General features: G+C 53.6%; 3 protein-coding genes and 2 non-coding genes across 20 annotated transcripts in view; 1 reads left to right on the forward strand and 4 right to left on the reverse strand.

The window, feature by feature from the left end:
* LOC134561940 (uncharacterized) overlaps nucleotides 1–10,000 on the reverse strand; it is a 25,682-nt gene extending 15,682 nt beyond the window's left edge. For 8 of the 14 annotated variants that reach the window (XM_063419325.1, XM_063419324.1, XM_063419319.1 and 5 more), the window contains exons 1-2: nucleotides 6,966–7,105; nucleotides 3,486–3,565 (exon numbers count right to left, since the gene is read on the reverse strand). The gene's annotated coding sequence lies outside the window, so the exon portion shown is untranslated. Of the gene's footprint in view, nucleotides 1–3,485; nucleotides 3,566–6,696; nucleotides 6,829–6,965; nucleotides 7,106–8,156; nucleotides 8,324–9,134 lie in introns of those variants that run through there. The other 6 variants (XM_063419316.1, XM_063419311.1, XM_063419317.1 and 3 more) reach the window with 6 other exon arrangements.
* SERPINH1 (serpin family H member 1) lies at nucleotides 7,242–13,627 on the forward strand. 3 transcript variants are annotated; one of them, XM_063419306.1, is made up of 5 exons: nucleotides 7,242–7,392; nucleotides 10,010–10,623; nucleotides 10,842–10,940; nucleotides 11,308–11,540; nucleotides 11,683–13,627. In XM_063419306.1, exons 2-5 carry the CDS (start codon nucleotides 10,041–10,043, stop codon nucleotides 11,983–11,985), a joined length of 1,218 nt encoding a protein of 405 aa, XP_063275376.1. In that variant the 5' UTR covers nucleotides 7,242–7,392; nucleotides 10,010–10,040; the 3' UTR covers nucleotides 11,986–13,627. The 3 variants fall into 3 exon arrangements, with proteins under 3 accessions (XP_063275376.1, XP_063275377.1, XP_063275378.1); XM_063419307.1 differs by having other exon boundaries at nucleotides 7,254–7,392; nucleotides 10,007–10,623; XM_063419308.1 differs by lacking the exon at nucleotides 7,242–7,392 and adding an exon at nucleotides 8,692–8,892.
* Nucleotides 13,628–15,876: 2,249 nt separating this feature from the next.
* Nucleotides 15,877–20,811, reverse strand: RPS3 (ribosomal protein S3). The gene is made up of 7 exons (XM_063419326.1): nucleotides 20,656–20,811; nucleotides 19,731–19,861; nucleotides 19,530–19,623; nucleotides 18,660–18,754; nucleotides 17,955–18,142; nucleotides 16,574–16,770; nucleotides 15,877–15,947 (listed from the first exon to the last, which is right to left on the reverse strand). The coding sequence occupies exons 1-6, from the start codon at nucleotides 20,683–20,685 to the stop codon at nucleotides 16,577–16,579; spliced, it is 732 nt and encodes a 243-aa protein (XP_063275396.1). The 5' UTR covers nucleotides 20,686–20,811; the 3' UTR covers nucleotides 15,877–15,947; nucleotides 16,574–16,576.
* LOC134562033 (small nucleolar RNA SNORD15) lies at nucleotides 17,098–17,245 on the reverse strand. The gene has a single exon (XR_010083047.1). It is a non-coding gene; the product is annotated as a small nucleolar RNA SNORD15 (small nucleolar RNA).
* Nucleotides 18,260–18,406, reverse strand: LOC134562034 (small nucleolar RNA SNORD15). Its single transcript, XR_010083048.1, has one exon. It is a non-coding gene; the product is annotated as a small nucleolar RNA SNORD15 (small nucleolar RNA).
* Nucleotides 20,812–21,477: the final 666 nt, after the last annotated feature.

Raw genomic sequence — 21,477 nt, forward strand, 5'->3', positions numbered from 1 at the left:
AGCATCCCTCCTGAAGGCAATCAGGAGTGAAACAACGACCCTCATTCATCCAAACCTCCCACCCCACCTCTCCCAAGCACCTCTGCCCCAGGCTGAACAAGAGACCTTCTGTACAAAGCCAAATTCAGCACCTCTGATGCCTCCTCCAGTGTTGGGAACAGCCTGTCAGACCCAGGGACATGCAGGAGATGTCCAGTGTGCTGAGGGCCAGGAGCTTGGAGTGTGCAGCCTGGAGGTGCAGAGAGGGGCAACTCCTGCATCTCTTCCCACTGTGGGAAGCAAAGTCTGGGCACCACGTTGGAGAAAGGCATCCATCATGGTCCCACAAGCTACAAAAACACAAAGCAGAGCCTGTTCCTGCCTGGGGTTTACAGCAGAGTAACCAGGAGCAGGGAGGGAAGGCAAGGACACAGAGGCTGCTCTGTGAATCCACAGGACCCCTTGGCCATGAGATCCATCTCTGCTGGATGAGACTGGAGCTGGGATAATCCCACACAGAGCAGCTCCACATCCTGGGGTCCCAGCCCCCAGCAGACTGTCTGTGCAGAGAGGCTGAAGATGCCTCTGGGACTCCCTGTCACGTCCTCATCATCCTTGTGCAGAAGGAAAGCAGCACAAACCATCCTGGCTCTGATTCTGCCCCAAACTCACCTTCCATGCCTCAGTCTCCCCAGCTTTTACAGAGGATAAGCAGCCTTGCCCAACTTTATAAAAGCCTGGGACATTTGGAGGTGCAGATCTGATGTGATGAGTCAGATCTGCCTTAGTGACTCAGCTGGCAGATCCCATCCAACAGCCACGGAGCTTCCCTTGCTCCAGGATCCGTATTTGCTGCTCCTACTGCCAAGTGCGTGACTATTCCAACACTAAACATGCCTGTGAGTTTCTAAAGGCCTCTGGGAAGACCAGGAAAAAGCCCTTCTAGCTTCATTCTCAATTGGGAAACAGAAAAGTTCACTGGGAGATCCACAGCTCTAAGTTACAAAAGAAGGAAAACAGAAAACAGAGTGGGTTTTGCTTCTAAAATTCACATAACTCCCCCTGACACGGGAATGTGGCTCTGCAATACCAGGAGCTGTGGCAGCACAGGGATGTGACCCTGGAAAAGTCTTTAATGTGTGGATGCAGCCCCCTGGCAGCTGGAATAAAACGTGAGCAGCTCCTTCTGAAGCTCCCAGGAGCAGGCATCGCTCTGCAAGAATGCAGCAGGGTTGCATCATGTGGGCTCCCTGAATCTTCCAGAAACCTGCCACTTGTTCCCTGCCAGATTTTCATGGGGAATCTATACAGTAGCCGGGAAAACACACTGCAATTTTCTGCTGCCGTATTTGAGGCTAAGTGGGGTTTCATGTGAGGACACAGGGAAGATGTCACTTTTTTCCTAAGGGTGTCTGGCCCTGGGGATACATCCTGGAATACATCCTGGCCTCTTGCAGACACATCCTAAACTGCCACGTTATGGATTAAGCCCCTGACCCAATCTGGACCCATGGCAAGGGACATTTTCCTCCCAGGTGGGTGCATTTTGTCATCCCAAGCAAAACTGCAGCAGCTCAAATCTGGACACAAACTGGTTTGGTCCCACCAGATCAGCATAACATCCCCAGGGTTGGGGCAACCATGGTCCTTAGAAACTAGGGAAGGATGAAACCCCTTTTCCTGATTGGTTTTACACTAAATGAGATTTTAGGGTAGTTATTGGGAGGGAGTTGTTCCCTGGGAGGGTGGGGAGGCCCTGGCATAGGGTGCCCAGAGAAGCTGTGGCTGCCCCTGGATCCTTGGTAGTGTCCAAGGCCAGGCTGGACAGGGCTTGGAGCAGCCTGGGACAGTGGGAGGTGTCCCTGCCATGGCAGGAGTGGGATTGAATGGGCTTCAATATTACTTCCCCCCAAACCAGTGTGAGATCCTGTGATTCTTGCTTTATCTCTCTGGGCATCTTTTCTGCCCTCTGCAAGAGCAGAATAGACAAAGAGGCTGCCAAGCCCCTTCCTGAGCACCCCTTTGCCCACACCTCCCTCAGCACTTGGACTACACTCGCTGTTAGTTCCTGCTGGGCCCCTGCCCAATGCTGAGCCCAGCGTGTCCTTCCTGGGATTCATCCCTCCCCTTCTCCTTCCCTGCCTTCAAACTGCTGCACCAACCCCCCAAAGTCCCCAAGGCAGCAAAACCCCAGCCCTGCACTCAGCCCCCTCCTTCCTCTTGCATCAGCAGCGGTGGTTTTAGGGCTTGGCTTGTTGGGAAGCTGATTCCTGACAAGGGAAACACTTTTAGGGACAGCAGGAGGACTGAGAGACAGGCAGTTGTGTGACACACTTGCACATACGGCACAGGCTGAGCCCACCCCGCCTCCCAGCCTGAGCAGTGCTGTGCTGGAAGGAGAAGATTGGCTGCCTGAGGATCCCTCTCCAAGCCAGGCTGGGTTTAGGGGCGTTCCTGTTCCCTCCCTGGCTCCAGAATAAACGGTTTCCTTTTACATCCCGGTTTCCTCGGGAGAGGCTGAGGGGGGAGCGTGTGGGGCTGAGCCTGCTCTCAGCTTCCACCAAATGGGAAGGGCAGCAGAGCTCAGACCCTTCACAATCCCATATGCTCCTGGAGAATGCCAGGAGGAGCTCATGGCAGCAGAGTGAACTCAGCTTTTAACAAGAGCTGCCCCCCCACAGTTCCACTCTGTGCAGAGCAGATCAACCCCTCCGCTTGTATTTTGTAGTAAAGGGCAAAAACCTGGAACTGGCACATTCCTTGCTGCCTGTTTCCAGTGAGGAAACTGATGCTGCAGCATCCCAAAGCCCTGCTGCTCTCACAGCCTGTCCTGGAGATGGCCCCTGCCCCAAGGGGCTGACGTGGCTGACAAACCAAGCACTCGCTTTTCCTTTTAGCTGCTTTTTGGGAGGAGCCAGCCAGTCCCAGTCACTGTGAGGCAGAAGGGAGAGGGTAAGGAGTGCACACCACCAGTGCTCCTCTTAGAATCATAGAGTTTAAGGTTGGAAAAGTACTCTAGGACCACTGAGTCCAAACACGAGCCTGGAAAGGGCATCCTGGAGTCCTCTTGGCTTGCCACAACCCCAAACCAGTGCTCCTGGACCAGGGTAGGGACAGCCTAGGACCCCACAGCCCCGTGGGTCCTCCCAAAGGATTGCAAATCCCTCCTGCCAAATGCACAAGGATTCCATCTCCTCCTGCCATAGCCCAGCTCCCAGGAAGGGGTGGGATGAAGAAGCTTGCAATCCAACCTGCCATCACCCATGCTGGCCCTGTGCTGAAGCCACACAGATGTCATTCTTTCCACCCAAAAGCACCAGAGGAATTCTGCCCCCCTGCCTCGCCGTGCTGGCAGGAAACCCTGTGGATTTTGAACTTTTCTCTGGGAGTATTAAACAGGGATTACAAACTGGGATCAAGAGAATCTCTCTCCGCTGTGCCCTGTGGGAAAGCTGCAGCTGCAGCCTCTGTAGCCTGTCCTCCCTGGTCTGTGCACCACAAGATACCTGGATGCTGCCACGGATGGGGAAATTGCTCCACGGTAATCAGGTCTTTTCCTCTTCCTTTTCCTCCTCCACCACACCTGCTGAGGAAGCAAAAGGAGATCAGTGCTTTGCAGAGGAGCCACAGAATTCGCCCCTTTAGGAGATGTAAACCCAGGGAGCTCCTGAAAGCCTGGAGCTGGCATGGCCAGCTGGGCACAGCAGGCTGGCACAGGAGTCTGGCTCTCAGAGCTGCACTCCAGACAGGCCAGGGCACGGATCCACGGGATGCAGCCTTTCAGCTCCACTGCCATCCTTTGTGTGCCGTCTGCTCACACAAAGCTGGGCCCTCCCAGCCCCAGCCAGGCCAGAGCTGGGCACGGCTGACAGCCAGAGAGGGGCAAAAGGGCTGGGATCCCACTCCAGTGCAGGCACTGCTGCCAAAGCCACAGCTCCAGGATGCCTGGGGCTGCATGAACGAGCTCAGGGTGCCAAAGGAGGGTGTGCAGGGAGGAGATTAAAGTGCTGATCCCAAACTCGTCCTTGAGCTGAGCCAGGAAGCAGAATTCCCCCAAAATCTTCGCATGTGGGGACCTGGAGGAGCAGGCAAGCCCTGACTAGTTTTAGAGCAGACAGGAATCCAGGGAGAGCTCAGAGCCCCTTCCACTGCCTAAAGGGGGTTTGTGAAAAAGAGGGAGAGGGATTTTTTTTATAAAAAAGTGATAGGGCAAGGAGGAATGGTTTTCCACTGCCAGAGGGCAGGGTTAGATGGGATATTGGGAAGGAATTCCTCCCTGTGAGGGAGGTGACACCCTGGCTCAGGCTGCCCAGAGAAGCTGTGGCTGCCCCTGGATCCATGGAAATGCCCAAGGCCAGGCTGGACAGGGTTTGGAGCAGCCTGGGACAATGGAAGGTGTCCCTGCCCATGGCATGGGGTGGCACTGAGTAACTTTAAGGCTCTTCTGTGCTGGCTCCGAGTATCCCTGCCCTCCTCAGCCACGATCCTGGAAAGCAGAAATCCTGCACCAGCACTGCCTCACAGCAGCACAGATGCCAGACTGTCTCCAGCACAGGAAAACAGGACGAGTCTCCTGGGTCACTGCAAGGTGAAAGTGCAAAGCTGCTGGAGTTTATATTTAAAAAGTCCTGTCCAAAGAACACAGAGTGTCTGCTTTCGTAGGAATAGAACACTCCTTCAATAGATAATCAAGTGCATTAGTAACATGGCTTGAAACAAGAAGCCAAACAACCAGGGCAGCACCAATCCAGACGTTTCATGGCTGGGCATGGATTGTTTCCCACAGAATTGGACTGCTGGTATAGCTGGATTTCACTGCTCTCTATCCCGGCAGCTCCTCTAGGTCCTTTTCCAAGCACTGCAACAACGGCCTGGAAATCTCCCTCTGCTTTGTCCTGGGGGCTGCAGGATCACACCCACGTCACAAAAACTTCGGGTGGTTTTTAATTTAAGGCTCAGTGGACCTGCACTGCCCTAAACCCACGAAGCCAACCCGTGCTGGAAATAACTCCAGACAAAGGAAACTGGAGTTTTGTCCTGCGCAAGTGCGGTTTGGAGGGGAGGAGCTGGGCTGGAGGAGTGGATGTGTCCCTCTGGCAGCTGGAACCGCTCCTTACACGAGCAGGGGAGACGGAAGACGGCAACTCCCAGTTTGGCTCCCCCTTCCCCGTCCCCATCCCACCGCTGGAGGAGCTCCTACGTGGCACTGTGGGGGCTGGGAGCGCCTCTGCACAGCCCAATCACGCTCGGAAATCACTGGCAAGGAGCAGGAATCCTCCCCAGCAATGCAGATCAGCCTGATTTCCAGAACTTCAGCCCTGGACAAAACTGTTCACAGTCACGATGGAGCTGTTTGCTGACATTTTGGTAGAATTGATTCATTTTCTGCATAGTCACACCCTAAAGCTCTGCAGGGCTCCTACTAGGTTGTGTTGTAGAAGCAGCGGGGATAGGTTGAAATATACACTTGAAAATTAGGAAAGAGCTGAAATATCTTTATGCTGGGCTGCCAGCCCTCAAACACAACTATTTTCATTCTACTCCAAATTGATGTTACTGAGACAAAGCCATTTCAAAGTACTGAAGCACAGAGCCCCCAGTGTCAAAGGACTTTGGTGCTGGGAGACAGTGAAAGAATTCAAGGTTAAAAGTTTAAGAACTGATGTTAAATTTCACTCGGAAGGTGAAAAAACCTTACATGGGAAGTAATTACAGAGAAGGGCTTGAAGGTGGAGCAATTCACAATTTGGCAGAGAAAAGCAGCTAACAGTGGAAGTTTAAAGGAGCTTTTCTCATTTCTCCCTGGCACATGCTGCTGGTACAGACCAGTAACATTTACCTCGGTATTGATGGTTTGATATCAGCAAATCCTATTTTAACAAAGCCAAAATTGTGCTATAAAAACTCTGGAACCCAATTGTTGATCATTTATGCAGACACAAAGCAAAGCTAATTGCACCAAAAGACACTAGTGCACCAAAATCTGTTGCTTAAGGTATTCCAAAGCTCTTTTTCCCACTGAATACCTCCCTGAAGGGACCAGATCTCCAAATATCCCTGAGCACCAGGTTTGTTGCAGCTCATGGAGACTTTTTTTTTTTACAAGGAGGGCTCAAGCATCTCCCCTTGTATGAGATGAGAAGTATCTACTCCCATGGCACCATCTGAACAGTTCAGATGAAAAATGTCACTTTTGGATGCTATCTTCTAGAATAGGTGGGCTATGAAGAGGAATGGAATGGTGACTCCGAAGCAAGATGCTTCCAAGACAACAAGCAGAATATTCAAAGCCAGAAGGAAAAATCAGATGCTGTTTGCTGCTGCAGCAACAGGAGGCTGAGACCTGCTGTCTTCAGAGGAAAGCAGAAAAGCTTGGCAGAGCCAAAATTAGGGGGGGAAATGAAATTAAAGTGTGATTAAAAGAGAGTTGTAGGCATCAGTTAGAGAACACGAGGATGCAGCATCCTTGTGCTGATGTAACCATCCACGAGGTGGGTGGTACCTCGAATATCCCTACGTCCCAGATTGCCATGAAAACAATCCTGTGCTGTCCTAAAACGTGACAGGGTTGAATCCAAGCTTCAACACTTGTGACCCAGCAGAAACCTCTCCACGGCACAGTTTCTCTGGGTGCCAGGGCCTCCCACCCTCCCAGGCAGGAATATTCCTTCCCAGTATCCCATCCATCCCTGCCCTCTGGCAGTGGGAAGCCATTACCTGTGTCCTGTCCCTCCATGCCTTATCCCCAGTCCCTCTCCAGCTCTCCTGGAGCTCCTTTGGGCACTGGAAGGGCTCTGAGCTCTCCCTGGAGCCTTCTCTTCTCTCTTGGAGGTCACCGATCAGGGCACACTTCAGATGGCAGGAGGGGGCAGGTGTTAAACATGGGCTGCCTGTGCCTGCCCCAGTCGTGGATGAAGCCCTCTGCACCACCCCTGATTTTGTACGGAGGGTGACAGCCAGAAACAAAGAAATAAATGCATCACTACCTGCCTTTGGTGCCAACAACCATCCAGCTGCAGGAGACGCCAGGGGCAGGGAGAGCATGCAAATAAGATGGACTCGAGCCCTGTGAAAAGGCAAAAGCACCGTTTGAGAAGGGAATATCTCCCCACGTTCCTGCTGCGAGGGCTGGCTGGCTCGGGCAGGGGACAGGCTGGGGACAGGCAGGGGCAGCTCCGGAACGCGCATCCCCCATCCATCCCGACCCCCCTTCGGCGGCGCGGGGCCGGCATTCCCTGCCATTGGCGGCGGGCCGGGGAGAGCTGGGACGGATCCTCCCCTTCCTCTCCCTCCCAAGCGTTTTTGAGAGGGTTTTCCCAACTTTCCAGAAGTTTCTCCCCGGCCCCTTATATACCCCCTCCACAGGACCGGGAGTGCACAGGGAGCCGAGCAAAGCCGCGTCCCGACCCGCAGGTGAGAGGTGGGGACCCGGGGGACCCCGGGCTGGCAGGGTGGAGACCGAGCTGAGATTGCAGGGGAGGAGGGATTTTGGGGTCCTGCAGCCTCCTGGCTGGGCAAAAAAAATCGGGGGGAGGGCTATGGCATGGGAGAAGGGGGTGCATGGTAGGGGGGGTAGGCTGCAGTGGGGTGGGTGGAAGTGGGGGACAGGGGTACAGACTGTCCCATGAGCTGGCTCTGGGTTTTCAAGGAACGATATTAAAAATGCCCCAGTCGCCTCCGGTGTGCAAGAGGTGGTCAGTGAAGCTGCAGGAGAAGCTTTCAGAGAGTGACGAAAACAAAAGGGGGATAAGGGAAGCTTTAGCCTGGTGTGAGTGAAATCCTCCAGCCCCTGCTCTGGCTCAGCCTGGGAGCCTGCAGGACCCTGGGCACCATCCCAGCGCAGGAATGAGAGCTCTCCCTGCAGCCTCCCACCACAGGACAGCCCAAGCCGTGCTTGTGCTGCCTTAACCGAGTGTCACATCCCTCTGGTGACACGGAAATGGCCTTCTGCCTGCACTCCCTGCCCTGCTCCTGGGAGAAACACAGCCCTGGGAGGGGTGCACCTCCACATCCCGCCAGGAGAGCGGGTCCCGGCAGCCCCAGGGGGGGCTGTGGAATGCCACGCTGGCACTGGGCGTCCCCTCGCTGAGGGAGCACTGCAGAGGAAACATCCTCTGCGGTGCATTCCCCACATTCCCTCCATTTGCACCGTGGGTTATGAATTCACCCATACTCACTGCCGTAATCCAAGAACGGGCAAAATTTCTCCGTCTCGGGCTGCGTGACTCAGCAGAGCCCAAATCTGTCACCCGGCCCTGAAGTAATGAGCCTTTTTCCAAGTTGAGGATGAAGCAGTGCAGGCCACCCCCTGCTCACAAGAGAACTACTCCATGTATCTGTTTTCTTTCAGAAAGAAAAAGGCAAACGTTGACCTCACTATGAAACAGTTTCAAGGTATCCTTAGAAATAAACGGGAAATAGAAAACCAGAAGGAACCTCCTCAGACTTCCAGTGTTTGTCACCCTGGCTGCACTTTAAAAGAGTGTCGAGGGCAGTTTTGAGCCTGTTGCACAAATCTTTGCTCTCCAGGCAGCCGGGAAGGCTCTTCCCTTTAACAGAAGCCTTGCTCCCGAAAAGGATTTTAGGTTGCAATCGCCTCCCTCTCTGAGGCTCCGTAATTCCCACTCTGGCAAAGGGTCCCCGTGGCACTGCGCACTCTCTGTGCCTGGGGCTACGTGCTGCGTGTTTCCTTCCATGTGTAATCCCAGCGGGCCCTTCGCTTCCTGCCTGCAGTCCTTCAACCCCGCTGCAGCCTTGCCCTGCCTCCCCCTGCCACGGGCAGCCCTCAGCCAGCAGGGAGCAGAGGACCACCAGGGAGCAGAACTTCAGTGCAGTCGTGCAGCTCCTGCTGAGGAACAAGTCCCCCAAAAGATGGAGGTGGAATTTAAGGCCTGAGGAGCTGCCAGCAGGAAGGTTTGCTGAGTGAAGGCAGGAGGGAGGGGAGCTGTGGGGCCAGGTGGGATGAGCTCCAAAGCGCTTCCAGGCAGTTGGGACTGGTCAGTCTGCACAAGTATGGAGCTGGGGGCTCAGAGCCCTTGCTGGGGATGGCATCCACCTTAGGTGGATGGGGTAACATCCATCCACCTAAGGCATGAACTGAAGGCTCTTCAGGGGGAAAATGAGGCTCCCCCACCTCCCTCTGCCCCAGTACCCACCTGGCAGGGCTGGACAGGCAAACCAAAGTCAAACAGAGCTGATCAGACAGTGCAGGATCTTTGCTAGGGCTGCCTCTGGCTTTGCTTGGTGGAAGCTCACGTGCTCCATCTAGTGCCGAGGAAGCTGAGGATTTGGGGCCCGGGCTGGGGTCCCCAGAGAGGACGGTCCTTGCCATGCAGCCCTTGGATCAAGGGGCAGCACTGTGCTGGGCGGCCCCCAGGCAGCACAAACATCCTGCTTCCAGCTTTTCCTCATGAAGGCAGAGCTTTGTCCTGCTCTGGGGACAGAACCGTGGAATGGTTTGGGTAGGAAGGGACCTTAAAGCTCATCCAGTTCCACCCCCTGCCGTAGGCAGAGAAACCTGCCACTATCCCAGGTTGCTCCAAGTCCCGTCTAGCCTGGCCTTGCAACTTCCAAGGATCCAGGGGCAGCCACAGCTTCTCTGGGCACCCTGTGCCAGGGCCTCCCTACCCTCACAGGGAAGGATTTCTTCCCAATATCCCATCTAACTCTGCCTTGTTTCACTTTAAAGCCACTCCCCCTTACCCTGTCAAGATCACATGAGAAATACCTGTTGCTTACATTCCCTGACCCTTCCTTAAATCATCCACTGTACACTAACATTGAGGAAACCACTTAGGAAGGAAGCTTTCATTCTAAATGCACAGGCTCTGCTTGCTAGGGTGCAGCGTGAACTCCTGAAGATTAATGTTTGCTGAGGGTGGACTTGGGATGGCTGCACCCCAATGAGGCACTGGGGCAACGCCACTGTCACTGGAACCACAGAGTGGGTTTCACTGCAAGAGCCCTGGGATCTCTGGATGCTCCAGGGAGGGTTTGGATCATGCTGATGGTGACTGTTCTTGCCCAGCAGGTCCTAGGAGGTGCTGGGTGCTGCTGAAGCCATGTGGGTCATCGTGGGTCTGGCTCTCCTGGGCCTCGCTGCGGCCGTGCCCTCGGAGGACAGGAAGCTGAGCGACAAGGCCACCACGCTGGCCGAGCGCAGCACCACGCTGGCCTTCAACCTCTACCACGCCATGGCCAAGGACAAGGACATGGAGAACATCCTGCTGTCCCCCGTGGTCGTGGCCTCGTCCCTCGGGCTCGTGTCCCTCGGGGGCAAGGCCACGACGGCCTCGCAGGCCAAGGCGGTGCTGAGCGCGGACAAGCTGAACGACGACTACGTGCACAGCGGGCTGTCCGAGCTCCTCAGCGAGCTCAGCAACAGCACCGCCCGCAACGTCACCTGGAAGATCGGCAGCCGCCTCTATGGGCCCGCCTCCATCACCTTCGCCGAGGACTTCGTGAAGAGCAGCAAGAAGCACTACAACTACGAGCACTCCAAGATCAACTTCCGAGACAAGAGGAGCGCCCTCAAGTCCATCAACGAGTGGGCGGCGCAGACCACAGACGGGAAACTCCCGGAGGTCACCAAAGATGTGGAGAAAACTGATGGGGCCCTCATTGTCAACGCCATGTTCTTCAAGCGTAAGTTCTACCTTCAGTTCTTGGTGCAAGTGAGACACAAAACCTGCCCTGAGCCGACACACAGCATCGTGGAATGGTCTGGGTTGGGAGGGGCCTCAAGGGAGGGTGGACAAACCCTAGGTCCAGTGGAGGCAGCTCTTTGTCAGTGGTTGGGAACTGCGCAGGGAATTACTGCCCATCCCCTTTTCTTACAAGCTGTGTTTCTCTCTCTGCTGTAGCTCACTGGGATGAGAAGTTCCATCATAAGATGGTGGACAACCGTGGCTTCATGGTGACCCGTTCCTACACCGTGGGAGTGCCCATGATGCACCGCACAGGTGAGTGGGAAACCTCCTGCCCCACACCAAGACCACCTGGAATTAGGATCATTGTTCTCCCTTACCCAGATTTCCACCAGCTGCTTCCACGATCATTTTGCCTCACAAGAGAGAGCAAAGCAGGGGAGCATTTCTTCTACTGATTCAGTCTCCCTGTGAGCAGACAAAATCCATGTTTACTATGAGGTGCTTGGCTGTTGGGAACAAATCCTGGCTCATCACACAAATGAGAGCCACAGCCGACTCCAGTAATGCTGGGCCACTTCCCAAAAAGGTGTCTAGACACTCTTCCCTTCCTGGTCAGAGAAAGTCCAGGGTGAGTTCACCTCTGCTCCACATCTCACTGTTCCCTGCTTCTGGTTTCAAGGTCTCTACAATTACTACGATGATGAGACAGAGAAGCTCCAGGTGGTAGAGATGCCACTGGCTCACAAGCTCTCCAGCATGATCTTCATCATGCCAAACCACGTGGAGCCTCTGGAGAGAGTGGAGAAACTGCTGAACAAGGAGCAGCTCAAGACCTGGACTAGCAAGATGAAGAAGAGATCAGTGGCCATCTCGCTGCCAAAAGTTGTCCTGGAAGTCAGCCACGACCTTCAGGTAAAGGAGGTCCTTAAACAGTTGGTGCTTAGGGATGGGAGGAATGACAGCTGGGATGGTGGGTTTTCCATGCCTGCTGCCCCTCTTCCCTCTTGCTCTGCGTCATCTGTGGGAGGGTTGCTGACCTCTTGTCTCCTCCTAGAAACACTTGGGTGGCCTGGGCCTGACAGAAGCCATTGACAAAACCAAGGCTGACCTGTCCAAGATCTCCGGCAAGAAAGACCTTTACCTGTCCAACGTGTTCCACGCCGCAGCTCTGGAATGGGACACGGACGGGAACCCCTACGACGCCGACATCTACGGCCGAGAGGAGATGAGGAACCCCAAACTCTTCTACGCTGACCACCCCTTCATCTTCATGATCAAGGACACTAAAACCAACTCCATCCTCTTCATCGGCAGGCTCGTGAGGCCCAAAGGCGACAAGATGCGCGATGAGTTGTAGTTGGGTTTGTTTTGGTTGGGTTTTTTTCCCCAGAGCTTTGGTTTGTGTGTGTTTTTAGGGGGGGATTTTGACAAATGGGAAACACTATTTTGTATCCTTCTCGAACCATGGGTGCTATTCAGACCAGGGTGCATTGTGAGGAGAAAGCAGCGTACACTTTACCTCACCCCAAAATCCAGATTGCACAAACCCACCTCCAGAGAGGAGCAGGGGAGCCTGGCACTGGAGGGTCACCGGGAGTCAGCTGAGGGGGCCACGTTGAAGCCGAGCTCCTCCCCGCACTGGTTAAGCCTCCTGCTCAGTTCCTTGCTGCTCCACCAGCCCTGCCAAGGCACCACCCTCCCACCCCAAACGCTTCCATCCCACCGCACGCTTGGCGCTGCCGCTCTTCTCCCGCTTGGGTGCCCTGTGGCACCGCTCCAGAGCTGTTCCCCGCTTCTCTCTTCTCTCACCTGGGGTGTGTAACAGAGCAGTCCAGCCCCTGCAGGGCCTGGAGCAGAGCAGGAGGCAGCACAGGAGAATGGAGATCGTATGGAGTTGTGCCCTTCTGTCCTGCCTAATCCTGTGCTTTGTCTTTGATGCTTCAACCACAAGAGCTCCTTAGGGAGAGCATCAAAGCCAAGAGCACCTTGGATCAACACTTCACGGAGAAGTAAGGGGCTTTGGGTTGTCAGGGGAGCCCAAAGCACAGCTTGGGTTTCTAGAAAGGGTAACCTGAGGTCCCTTCAACACTCCACCCCTTGGGATCACTGAGGTGAACAAACAGGCAGTTGTTCTCACTTCTGGAAGTGCTCTGCAGCAGCCTGTAGGGCTGGGAAAGACTCCGTTCCCACTGCCAGGGCTCTCCCAGTTCAGACTAGAGCTGGTTCCAGTCAGCTCCCTGTGGAGCTGACCCAAGGCACTCCTGGCTGGCTTCTCACAGGGAGGTGGGATCAGGTTCACCTCCACTTTCTTGCTTAATTAAACACAAAGCTTTAAAGCTGCCATTACCTGACTTCCTAATTATGCTCTGCTGAAGCTCCATGGTACTTTAGCTCCCTGTCTGCTGACCTGGATAAGGGGACCCTGAAAAACAAAGGTATTTATAGTTATATTTATGTCTGATAATCAGCAGGTTTCACAGCCTGATCCAGGCTATTCCTAACTTCTCTTCAAGGGATATCACCAGGTCAGTACTATTTAAAGGAGCTGATGTTATCCCAGGAGCATTGCAGCACTCACCACGCACTGAGAGACACTACAAGGCAAATACCGTGATTATGGAAATGAGGAAAATCCAGTGGAATTGCCAGTCCTCTGAAACCAGCATGGAGCACCTACACGGCTTTGCTTTACCTCCCTGCGATTTTCCCTGCTGACATAGATGCCCATTACTGCATATTCCCAGGTGCTGGGAGGCAAGAGGCAATGCCAGGGCTGTTCCCAAAGGTGGGACACTTCTTCCCGGTGATTCAGTGCACTGAACCCACACGCAGAACCTTCTGGAGGCTGGGGTGAAAGGGGTGGGCAAGGCAAGAACACACTGTGGGATATTGTGAATAATTTGCATCGTGCAGATGCGGGTGTCTGATGGCTTTTGTTGTCTGTTCTTGTACCACACAGTGACAGTTGTCTAATTTTGCAATAAAACTTTTTCAATGAATCCCTGGCAGCTGGAATCCCTTGTAGAGGAAAATAAACTTAGGGAGGTTCCTTGTTATCCTTAAATCCAAGACACCTTAATGTAACAACTATGGACAAAAATTATTCAATGCACAAGATGAATTCCCAGGGCACATCAATCATGAGAAAGGAACACTCTTAGCAGCTTTTCCCTTCACTGTTTCCTCCTGAAACTGCAAATATCCAATTCCTTAAATGCTCCACAGGTAAAGGACCAAGTGCCCTGTTCTGCTGGGCCATTTGGCAGAATAAAAAGTGAGCTGACAACCGCAGGTACCAGCTTTCCTGACCCTACAAGCCGAAGTTCCTCCAGCTGGGATCCACTCTGAGGAAACAGAGGAAAAAAGAGCTAGAAGTACCTTCCCCAGGTGGAAAATCCAGCAGTGACAGACCCTGCTAATCCATGTTCTCCCACTGCTGGAAAGGGATGAACCTTCTGCCACTCACAAGCAAAACTAAAGCCACAGACATGCCCCTTTTCCCTGGGCTGGGCAGGCACACACATGCCTGTGGAGCTCCTCCCACACTGGAAAAGCACCAGGTGCTTCCTAATTTTCACTGTATTGGAATTACTGAAGCCCCCTCCAGCGGCAACCACAGCAGGAACACCATCAACCTGGAATAGCAATACTGACACTAAGTTTGAAGCTTTCCAGAGTTCCTCAGTTCATCCTATCCCCAGCTCATCTTCCAGGGCTTTTGTCCAAGAGAAGCACCCAAAACACACAGGGAACTGAATGAGCTCCCTCCTCTTTTGGAGGTTCTTCAAACAGCTCAGGGTGGTGGTAACTCCAACCAAGACACATGGAAAAGGCGTCCAGCTCACAGCTGCAGCCACAGCTTCTCTGGGCACCCTGTGCCAGCTCCTCCCCACCCTCCCAGAGAACAGTTCCTTCCCAATATCCCATCCAGCCCTGCCTCTGGCAGTGGGAGCCATTCCCTGTGTCCTGTCCCTCCATCCCTTGTCCAAAGTCCCTCTTTAGCTCTCTTGGAGCCCCTTTAGGCACTGGAAGAGCTCTGAGGTCTCCCTGCAGCCTTCCCTTCCCCATTACTTGTGCATCTCTTGACTCTACCAGTGATCAGCACTGTGAGATTAACAGAGTAGTGGACAGGGCTGGAGAGCTTTTAACCAGGAAAAAGTGGAGCAATCTCCAGGAAATCCAGCCCTCTATGGAGGGAGCAGGAAAGATCTCTAACCATCACCACCTACCACATGGGAATGTTAAAGAATTTAGAAATAACATGCAAAACTGGGTGTGACCTTCATTGCTTCAGATTTTCTCACTTTCAAACGTTTCCTGCTCCTGTGACCTGACAGAGCTGCTTTTTCCACTTTTATATTTTCGGATTATTTTCAAATGTGTATTAAAAAAATATACTTGGCATTAGTCTAATATTTATATCAGCTATTTAAACCTCTGCACTGAATGGTGCACACAGAAACTGAAATCACTCACTGACACCCTAAGAAGGCACATCTTGTTACTGAACCTTTAACAGATTCCCAGGTGTGCCAGAAGCTGGGAACAGCAAGGCCAAGGCTCCCTAGACAGACCAGTTTGGAATTCCAGTTCCTAAGCTGCCAGCCTAGTTCCTGCAGAGCAACCTCCTAAAAATAAATGTGGACGTGAAAGCTATTCCTAAAAAACAAAGCTTGCATGCAACTAACAAGCCTTAAATTGCTCAAAACATACATCATCTCCTATGATGTGCTTGTCTCTTCCCATTCCTGCCCAGACTTCCACCAGACACTCCCACCTCACAGCTTGGGACAGGTTTGAAATTCTGAGGGTCACTTTTGCTCTCACCCCACAAATCCACACCCAAAGTTCCCTGACCCTAACAGGAGCTGGATACTGCCAAAAAAAGCTCCCCCTTCTGGAAGCACTGGCGAGGGGATCGGGATGCAGGGAACAGCCACCAGCAGAGTGTGTCACTCATGCCCCTCTGAACACGGAATTGCTGCCCCAGCTCTATCTGTCAGAGATATCAGTGCTTTATTCCCACTTTGTTTGGATCAGGATCTGGTGAAGTTCACTCCAGAAGGGGAACACAGCAACAGAACTCCTTCCACACCAAAGTTGGGAGCAAGGTCTTCCTGGAGCACATCTTGAAAAAAAAAAAAAAGAGAAAAAAAGGAAAAAAAAAAGGGGAAAAAAAAAAGGAAAAAAAGGGGGGAAAAAAAGGAAAAAAAGAAAAAAAAAAAAAAGAGAAAGCACCTTCACAAACTCTGTCTTTTGTGATTTTATTAAGAGATGTTTTCAGGACAGACAAGCTTCTGGTTGCAGATGTTACAAACCCTACAACGAGAAATAAAACACTCAGTGAGCTGGGGGCAAACTCTTCCATAACCATCATCCTATTCCAAACAAAGAACAAACCAAGCTTTCCAATTAAACTGCATTTCTCATTTCCTGCTTTTGGGCCAATGATCCATTTTTACCACTGAGGCAGATCTTGCCAGATTCCTTGGTAAGACTTCAAACTGTGATTACTTCCTTACAAAAGCAGCCTACAAATTGTTCTGACATGGCTTCTAAGACTATTCCAAACGGGATGCTGGGGCAGGACAGGATGGATACACAAGGAATGCATTCCCTGTGCTGCCAGCTGCACAACGCATCCTGCACCCAGCCCAAGTCACTCCAGCTGTAACAACCCAGGGTCTCCAAATCCATGCTGCGTAACACAACATGGAACAAGGCATGTGGGCAGCTCCATCATCTCATCTTCAGAGAGTGTTCTGAGCTGCTCTGCCACGTGCCTTGAACCCTGTCCCCTTCACCAGTGCAATGCTCAAACCCAACCCTGCTCACTGTGCTGAGACCACACAGCAGCTTGCCTTCCCCAAATCCCAGCTTCCAGTGGTTTTGGTAGCCTGAAACCTCTTCCACATGGATCCTCAGCACATCTCCCTCCCACTTACCCCTCAGGCAGTGGGCACTGGCTGAGGCATGGCTGGCTGTTCTGGTTTGCCACCTTTCTGCTCTGAAATGGGGGTGGTGGGCAGAATCTCTTCTTTGGGTTCCACGATGCTGACGTGGTCTGGCAGAGGCTTTTTGGGGCCAATCTTTCCACTGGGGTCCCAAGGCAACATAATCTTTACTTTGATTCCCAGTACTCCTGCAGAGGGTGACAGGGTAAGGGAGAGGCAAAACAGATCAAGCACATGTTCACAGGGATAAGCACCAAGGTTACAAAATATCTCTGCACATTGCAGACCTGCTGACAACACTGTAACACAGACATGCTACAGCTTAAAAATCTAATTACTGTGACTTTACATCCCTGTTGTAAATTCAGGAAACTTGAAGTTGGATATCCAGAGTTACTCAACTCACTGCCTTGGCTGACTGCAGTTTTACACTCAACTAATTTTAAGCCTGGTTTTACACTCTGTTCTCTTCCACAGCTCATTTTCCTAGGGAAATTCCCCCTTTTTTTTGCATCCCTTCTCAGACAAATGCCTCTGAATCATCCAAAGAGCAGGACATCCTGGCCAAGGCAGCCTTAGCACAGCACCACAGAACGTGGCACGGAGCAGGCTGCGATGACACGAGGACGTCCCTTCTGACTCGTCATCGTATCATCACCGAAGGGAAGCTGCAGAACACCTCTGGCTCTGCTGGGATCCCCACACCAGGATGATTAACTGCAACTGATTAACCCAAAGCCAGTTAAGACACACAAGTCATTTGTGTTTTACCAGGAGGGAGAACAAGTGGAAGCAGGTTTAGCTGGGAAGACTGTCTGACACTTGTAGCACCCCTGTTCTCTCTGCCCATCCTGAGGAGCCAGGAAAACCAGAATCCCAACTGCCAAGGGCTCTTAAACCCAGGCAACAGGCACTTTATCTGGAAGTTATCACCAGCCTCACAGGCCCCAGGACACAGGTGAGAGTGTCTGGAAAATCTGCAGCCACATTCCCAACTGGAAACATTCAAATCCCATCAGCAGAGCAGTGGATGGCCTGCTATGACCACACCAGCTGCTGAAGGCCTCTTGGGGGGGGCCATTTCCAAATGACTTCTGCTTTAGATGTGATGTTCAAATCCCACAGTGAAAGTTCAGTTGCAAAAGCCCAAGAAAACAGGATTTTCAGAGCCTGAACCATCCATAGCAGCACAACTGAACTACTCTGTGAGATCAGAGGTGCATCAAAACCACGTGAGTTTCAACCCACGGATGCCAGTGGGAAATCTCCAACCTGCAGGGAGGGGATGCCAGGAGCTGACTTTTTTTTATCTCTGAAGTTCTAGAGAAGGAACCCAACAAAGCTGCAGAGGGATCTGCACGCAGGCACTCACCCTGCCGGAGTAGGACGTGACGCACGGCTGTGTCCACGTAGTAATTCACTGGGTCCCCACTGTGGATCATCAGGCCATCCACAAACTTCATGGACTTGGCCCGCTGACCCCGGAGTTTGCCGGACACAACAACCTCGCAGCCCTTGGCCCCGCTCTCCATGATGAAGCGGAGGACACCGTAGCAGGCCCTGCAGGGAGAGGACAGCCAAGCCATGAGCCCACGCTGCCAGACCCACAGGGCTCCCTGGAGGAGTTTTACCACGATTCCAATCTTAGTTCCATGTGTCAGGCGTGCAGCTCCCATCCCTTCTCAGACAAATGCCTCTAGATCATCCACTGGTGCCAGGAGGCTGCTGCTGAAGGCCCTCACGCAGCACCACAGAACGTGACACCGCGGAGGCACTGCCACCAGAGCCACCCGCCTCTGACTCGTCATCGTCTCATCACCGAGGGGATGTGAGAGCAGGGCCACAACACAGCCAGCAGGCCTGAAATGGGGTTTTGCTTCACCCCTCCACCCGTTTATCCCCAAAGGACCACATGCCACACAGAAAACCTGCACCAAGACATACCCTTAGTGCTCCAGAGGTAACCGTGCATTGAACAGAAGTTTCAGCGCAGCGTTACCCGGTCAAGTCTCCAAACTGCAGAGGAGTTGTTTTTTGGGAATGGTACCCCTCCCCCCAGGCAGGCTGCTGTACTCACCTGCGCACGGCCAGCCCTCCCAGGAGCTTGTAGCGCAGGGACTCGGCCTGGGCGATGGCGCACAGACCCCTCGTGGCCACCTTCTCGGCGTACAGCTGCACGGGAGACAGGCACGCTCACCACAGGCTCAGGCCAGGTCACCACAGAAACACAGCACGCTCTGCTGGGGAGGTCTGTCCAGATCCCCCCTGCCCCCTGCCAGTTCCCCCCTTCCACCAGACCGGGTTGCTCCAACCTGGCCTTGAACAACTCCGGGGATCCAGGGGCAGCCACGGCTTCTCTGGGCAGCCTGTGGCAGTTCCTCAGCACCCTCACAGTAAACTGAACTTTTACTTTAGCAGAACACAGGAGCTACATTCTTCTCTACTCCCTACACTCGGTCCAGTTAATCCTTCCACATTTACAGGCAGCAGCTTTATCCCACGTTCCCTTCCCTGTATAACGTGATCCAGCAGCACCAAGCAAGCTGGAAAAAATGAGCACCACCCCTGCACACACATTCCCCCTCCCTCCCTGATTTGTTTTAGAGCAAGGAACTAGTAACAGGAGCAGATTTCATGGAATTACAGAACTACAGAATCCTTTGGGTTGCAGGGACCCTTTAAAGGACACCTCATTCAACATTCCCCTGGGAAAACATCCATTAACATCAAAGATCAAAAATAACCGGTATGTCACTCAAAGTTCTGTTTCTCAAAGATCCTTCTGCAGCACAACAGTTTCTTTGTAATTTATTTTGTATTTCAATGCAGGAATATTTTTTGAGGCCAAGTAAAACATAGCCCAAGTTATCCCAAAACCACCTTTCAGCTGACACCATCCTGCCACCATGAATCCAACTGCACCACCCAGCTCCTGAGGCAGTTTTACCTCCACGCTTCCCTCGGGGAATCCAAACCTCTTCTGCACCACAGCCGTCAGCTCCCGGATCCGGCGTCCCTTCTCTCCCAGGACGTTCTGAGTTCTGCGGGAAAACAAGTACAGGACAACTGAGAAAAGTGTCCCCAGGAGTGAGAATGGAGCCATCCCTAAGAACTGCCAGAGCATCCGCGCTAAGGAAGGCTGAGCTACCTGGTGGCAAGGATGATAATCTCAGTCCTGGTCGGAGTGACCCGGACTTCCACCCCGGAGTATCCATCCTCAGCCAGTTCTCGAGTCAGGAACTCGTTCAGCTCCGCTTTGAAGATGCCATCAGCGACAAACTACAAGGCAAATGGACAAAGTCAAAGTTTTGACACATTCTGAACCTGAACCGGAGTGCAATTCTTCCAAATTCTTCCTGACAGTCTCTCCTCACAGCTTCCTCCTCTGAGAGAAATCACAGAATACTCTCAGTTAGAAGGGTAGAACCCAAGTCCAATTTTAACACGAACAGCCCAGAGACTGAACTCACAACCTTGACTTCATCAGCACCGTGCTCTGCCCAACTCAGGGTGCAGCCGTGGGGAAAAATGGAACCCCTTTCCCTGAAGTTCTCAGGAATAATCCCCTCTTAGCAGGAGCCTGCGCCAACCACTGCCCGACCCACAGCTGGCCACAGCCACTGCTCACGCTGTGATCACGGCTCTGCTGTAACTCGGGAGTGATTCAAGGGAAATAATTAGCGGGGTCACATCCCTTTCCCAGCCCCACGGGAAGCTGCTGCTGGCACTCCTGACAGCCCAAGCCTCCCTCGCTCGCCAGGCCAGGCAGCGCCCCGTGCCCTCCCGGCCCGCAGAGCGGGGCAGCCCCGGACCGCAAACCCTTCCCACAGGAAAGCAAAGGGAAAAGCCCGCCACTCCCGCGCCCTCCGAGCGCAGCCCCGAGCGCGGCCCTGGGCAGGCGCCCGCTCCATCCCGCCGCCATGTTCCCCGCCGGGCCCCGCGCCGCATCCGCCGCCATCCTCCCCCGTCCGCCGCCGCGCCCAGCCGCGCCCCCGCCCCGCCGGCTGCCGGGGCCGCCCCGGGCGATGCGGCAGCGCCCCGAGGCCGCGGAGGATCCGCGCGGCCACGCTCACCTTGCGCTTCTTGGAGATCTGCACCGCCATGATGAGCCGCGGCCCGGCGGAAAGGAGGGAGCGGGCCCGCGGGCGGCGCTATATCCGCCTTCCGCCGCGCCCCATTGGCCGGCCGCGGGCACGGCGGGCCGCGCGGGGCCCGACGGGACATGTAGTCTTTGCCACGCCGCCATGTTGGGGAGGGCTGAGCCATGTACACGCCCCAAACCAGCGTTAAACGGGCCCTAAATCCCGTGGGAGCGGCAGGAGAGTATAAAATAAAACAGATAAATTATAACTCACCCTGGGCTCTCACCTGGAGACCTGCTCAGCCCAGTCGTTGCTGTTAAAGGGTGGTCTGCTGTTATCCAGGAATCACAGCAGGCTTGGTTGGGAAGTGACCTTAAAGCTCATCCCGTTCCACCACCCCCCGTCATGGGCAGGAGCACCTTCCACTGTCCCAATGTCCAGCCTGGCCTTGGACACTGCCAGGGATGCAGGGGCAGCCACAGCTGCTCTGGGCACCCTGTGCCAGGGCCTGCCCACCCTCACAGGGAACAATTCCTTCCCACCATCCCAGCTATCCCTGCCCTCTGGCAGTGGGAAACCATTCCCCCGTGTCACAACACATTTCTTTAAAATGGTTTAGGGATTGTAGGGGATTACAAAAACAATACCAATAATGGGTAGAGTTGATGCAAGGCCTCAAGGAAGCGGCGATTTACACGACATCTTATCACGGATGTTAGTATGGTTTGCAGTTGGACGTGATGATCTTAAGCCTTTTCCAAGCTGGGGGATGCTGTGGAAATGCTCACGGAAGGGCAGCAGGAGCAGGAAAGC

Source organism: Prinia subflava, chromosome 25, assembly GCF_021018805.1.
Source record: "Prinia subflava isolate CZ2003 ecotype Zambia chromosome 25, Cam_Psub_1.2, whole genome shotgun sequence".
Classification (NCBI taxonomy): domain Eukaryota; kingdom Metazoa; phylum Chordata; class Aves; order Passeriformes; family Cisticolidae; genus Prinia; species Prinia subflava.

Bases quoted from the DNA above. Each gene is read 5' to 3' on its own strand.
- SERPINH1 (XM_063419306.1), top strand. From the start codon at position 10,041: ATGTGGGTCATCGTGGGTCTGGCTCTCCTGGGCCTCGCTGCGGCCGTG. The intron at 10,941-11,307 runs GTGAGTGGGAAA...TCTGGTTTCAAG, and splicing joins GCCCATGATGCACCGCACAG to GTCTCTACAATTACTACGAT. The intron at 11,541-11,682 runs GTAAAGGAGGTC...GTCTCCTCCTAG, and splicing joins AAGTCAGCCACGACCTTCAG to AAACACTTGGGTGGCCTGGG.
- RPS3 (XM_063419326.1), bottom strand. From the start codon at position 20,685: ATGGCGGTGCAGATCTCCAAGAAGCGCAAG. The intron at 19,862-20,655 runs GTGAGCGTGGCC...TTTGCCTTGTAG, and splicing joins AGATCTCCAAGAAGCGCAAG to TTTGTCGCTGATGGCATCTT. The intron at 19,624-19,730 runs GTAGCTCAGCCT...GTTTTCCCGCAG, and splicing joins ATTATCATCCTTGCCACCAG to AACTCAGAACGTCCTGGGAG.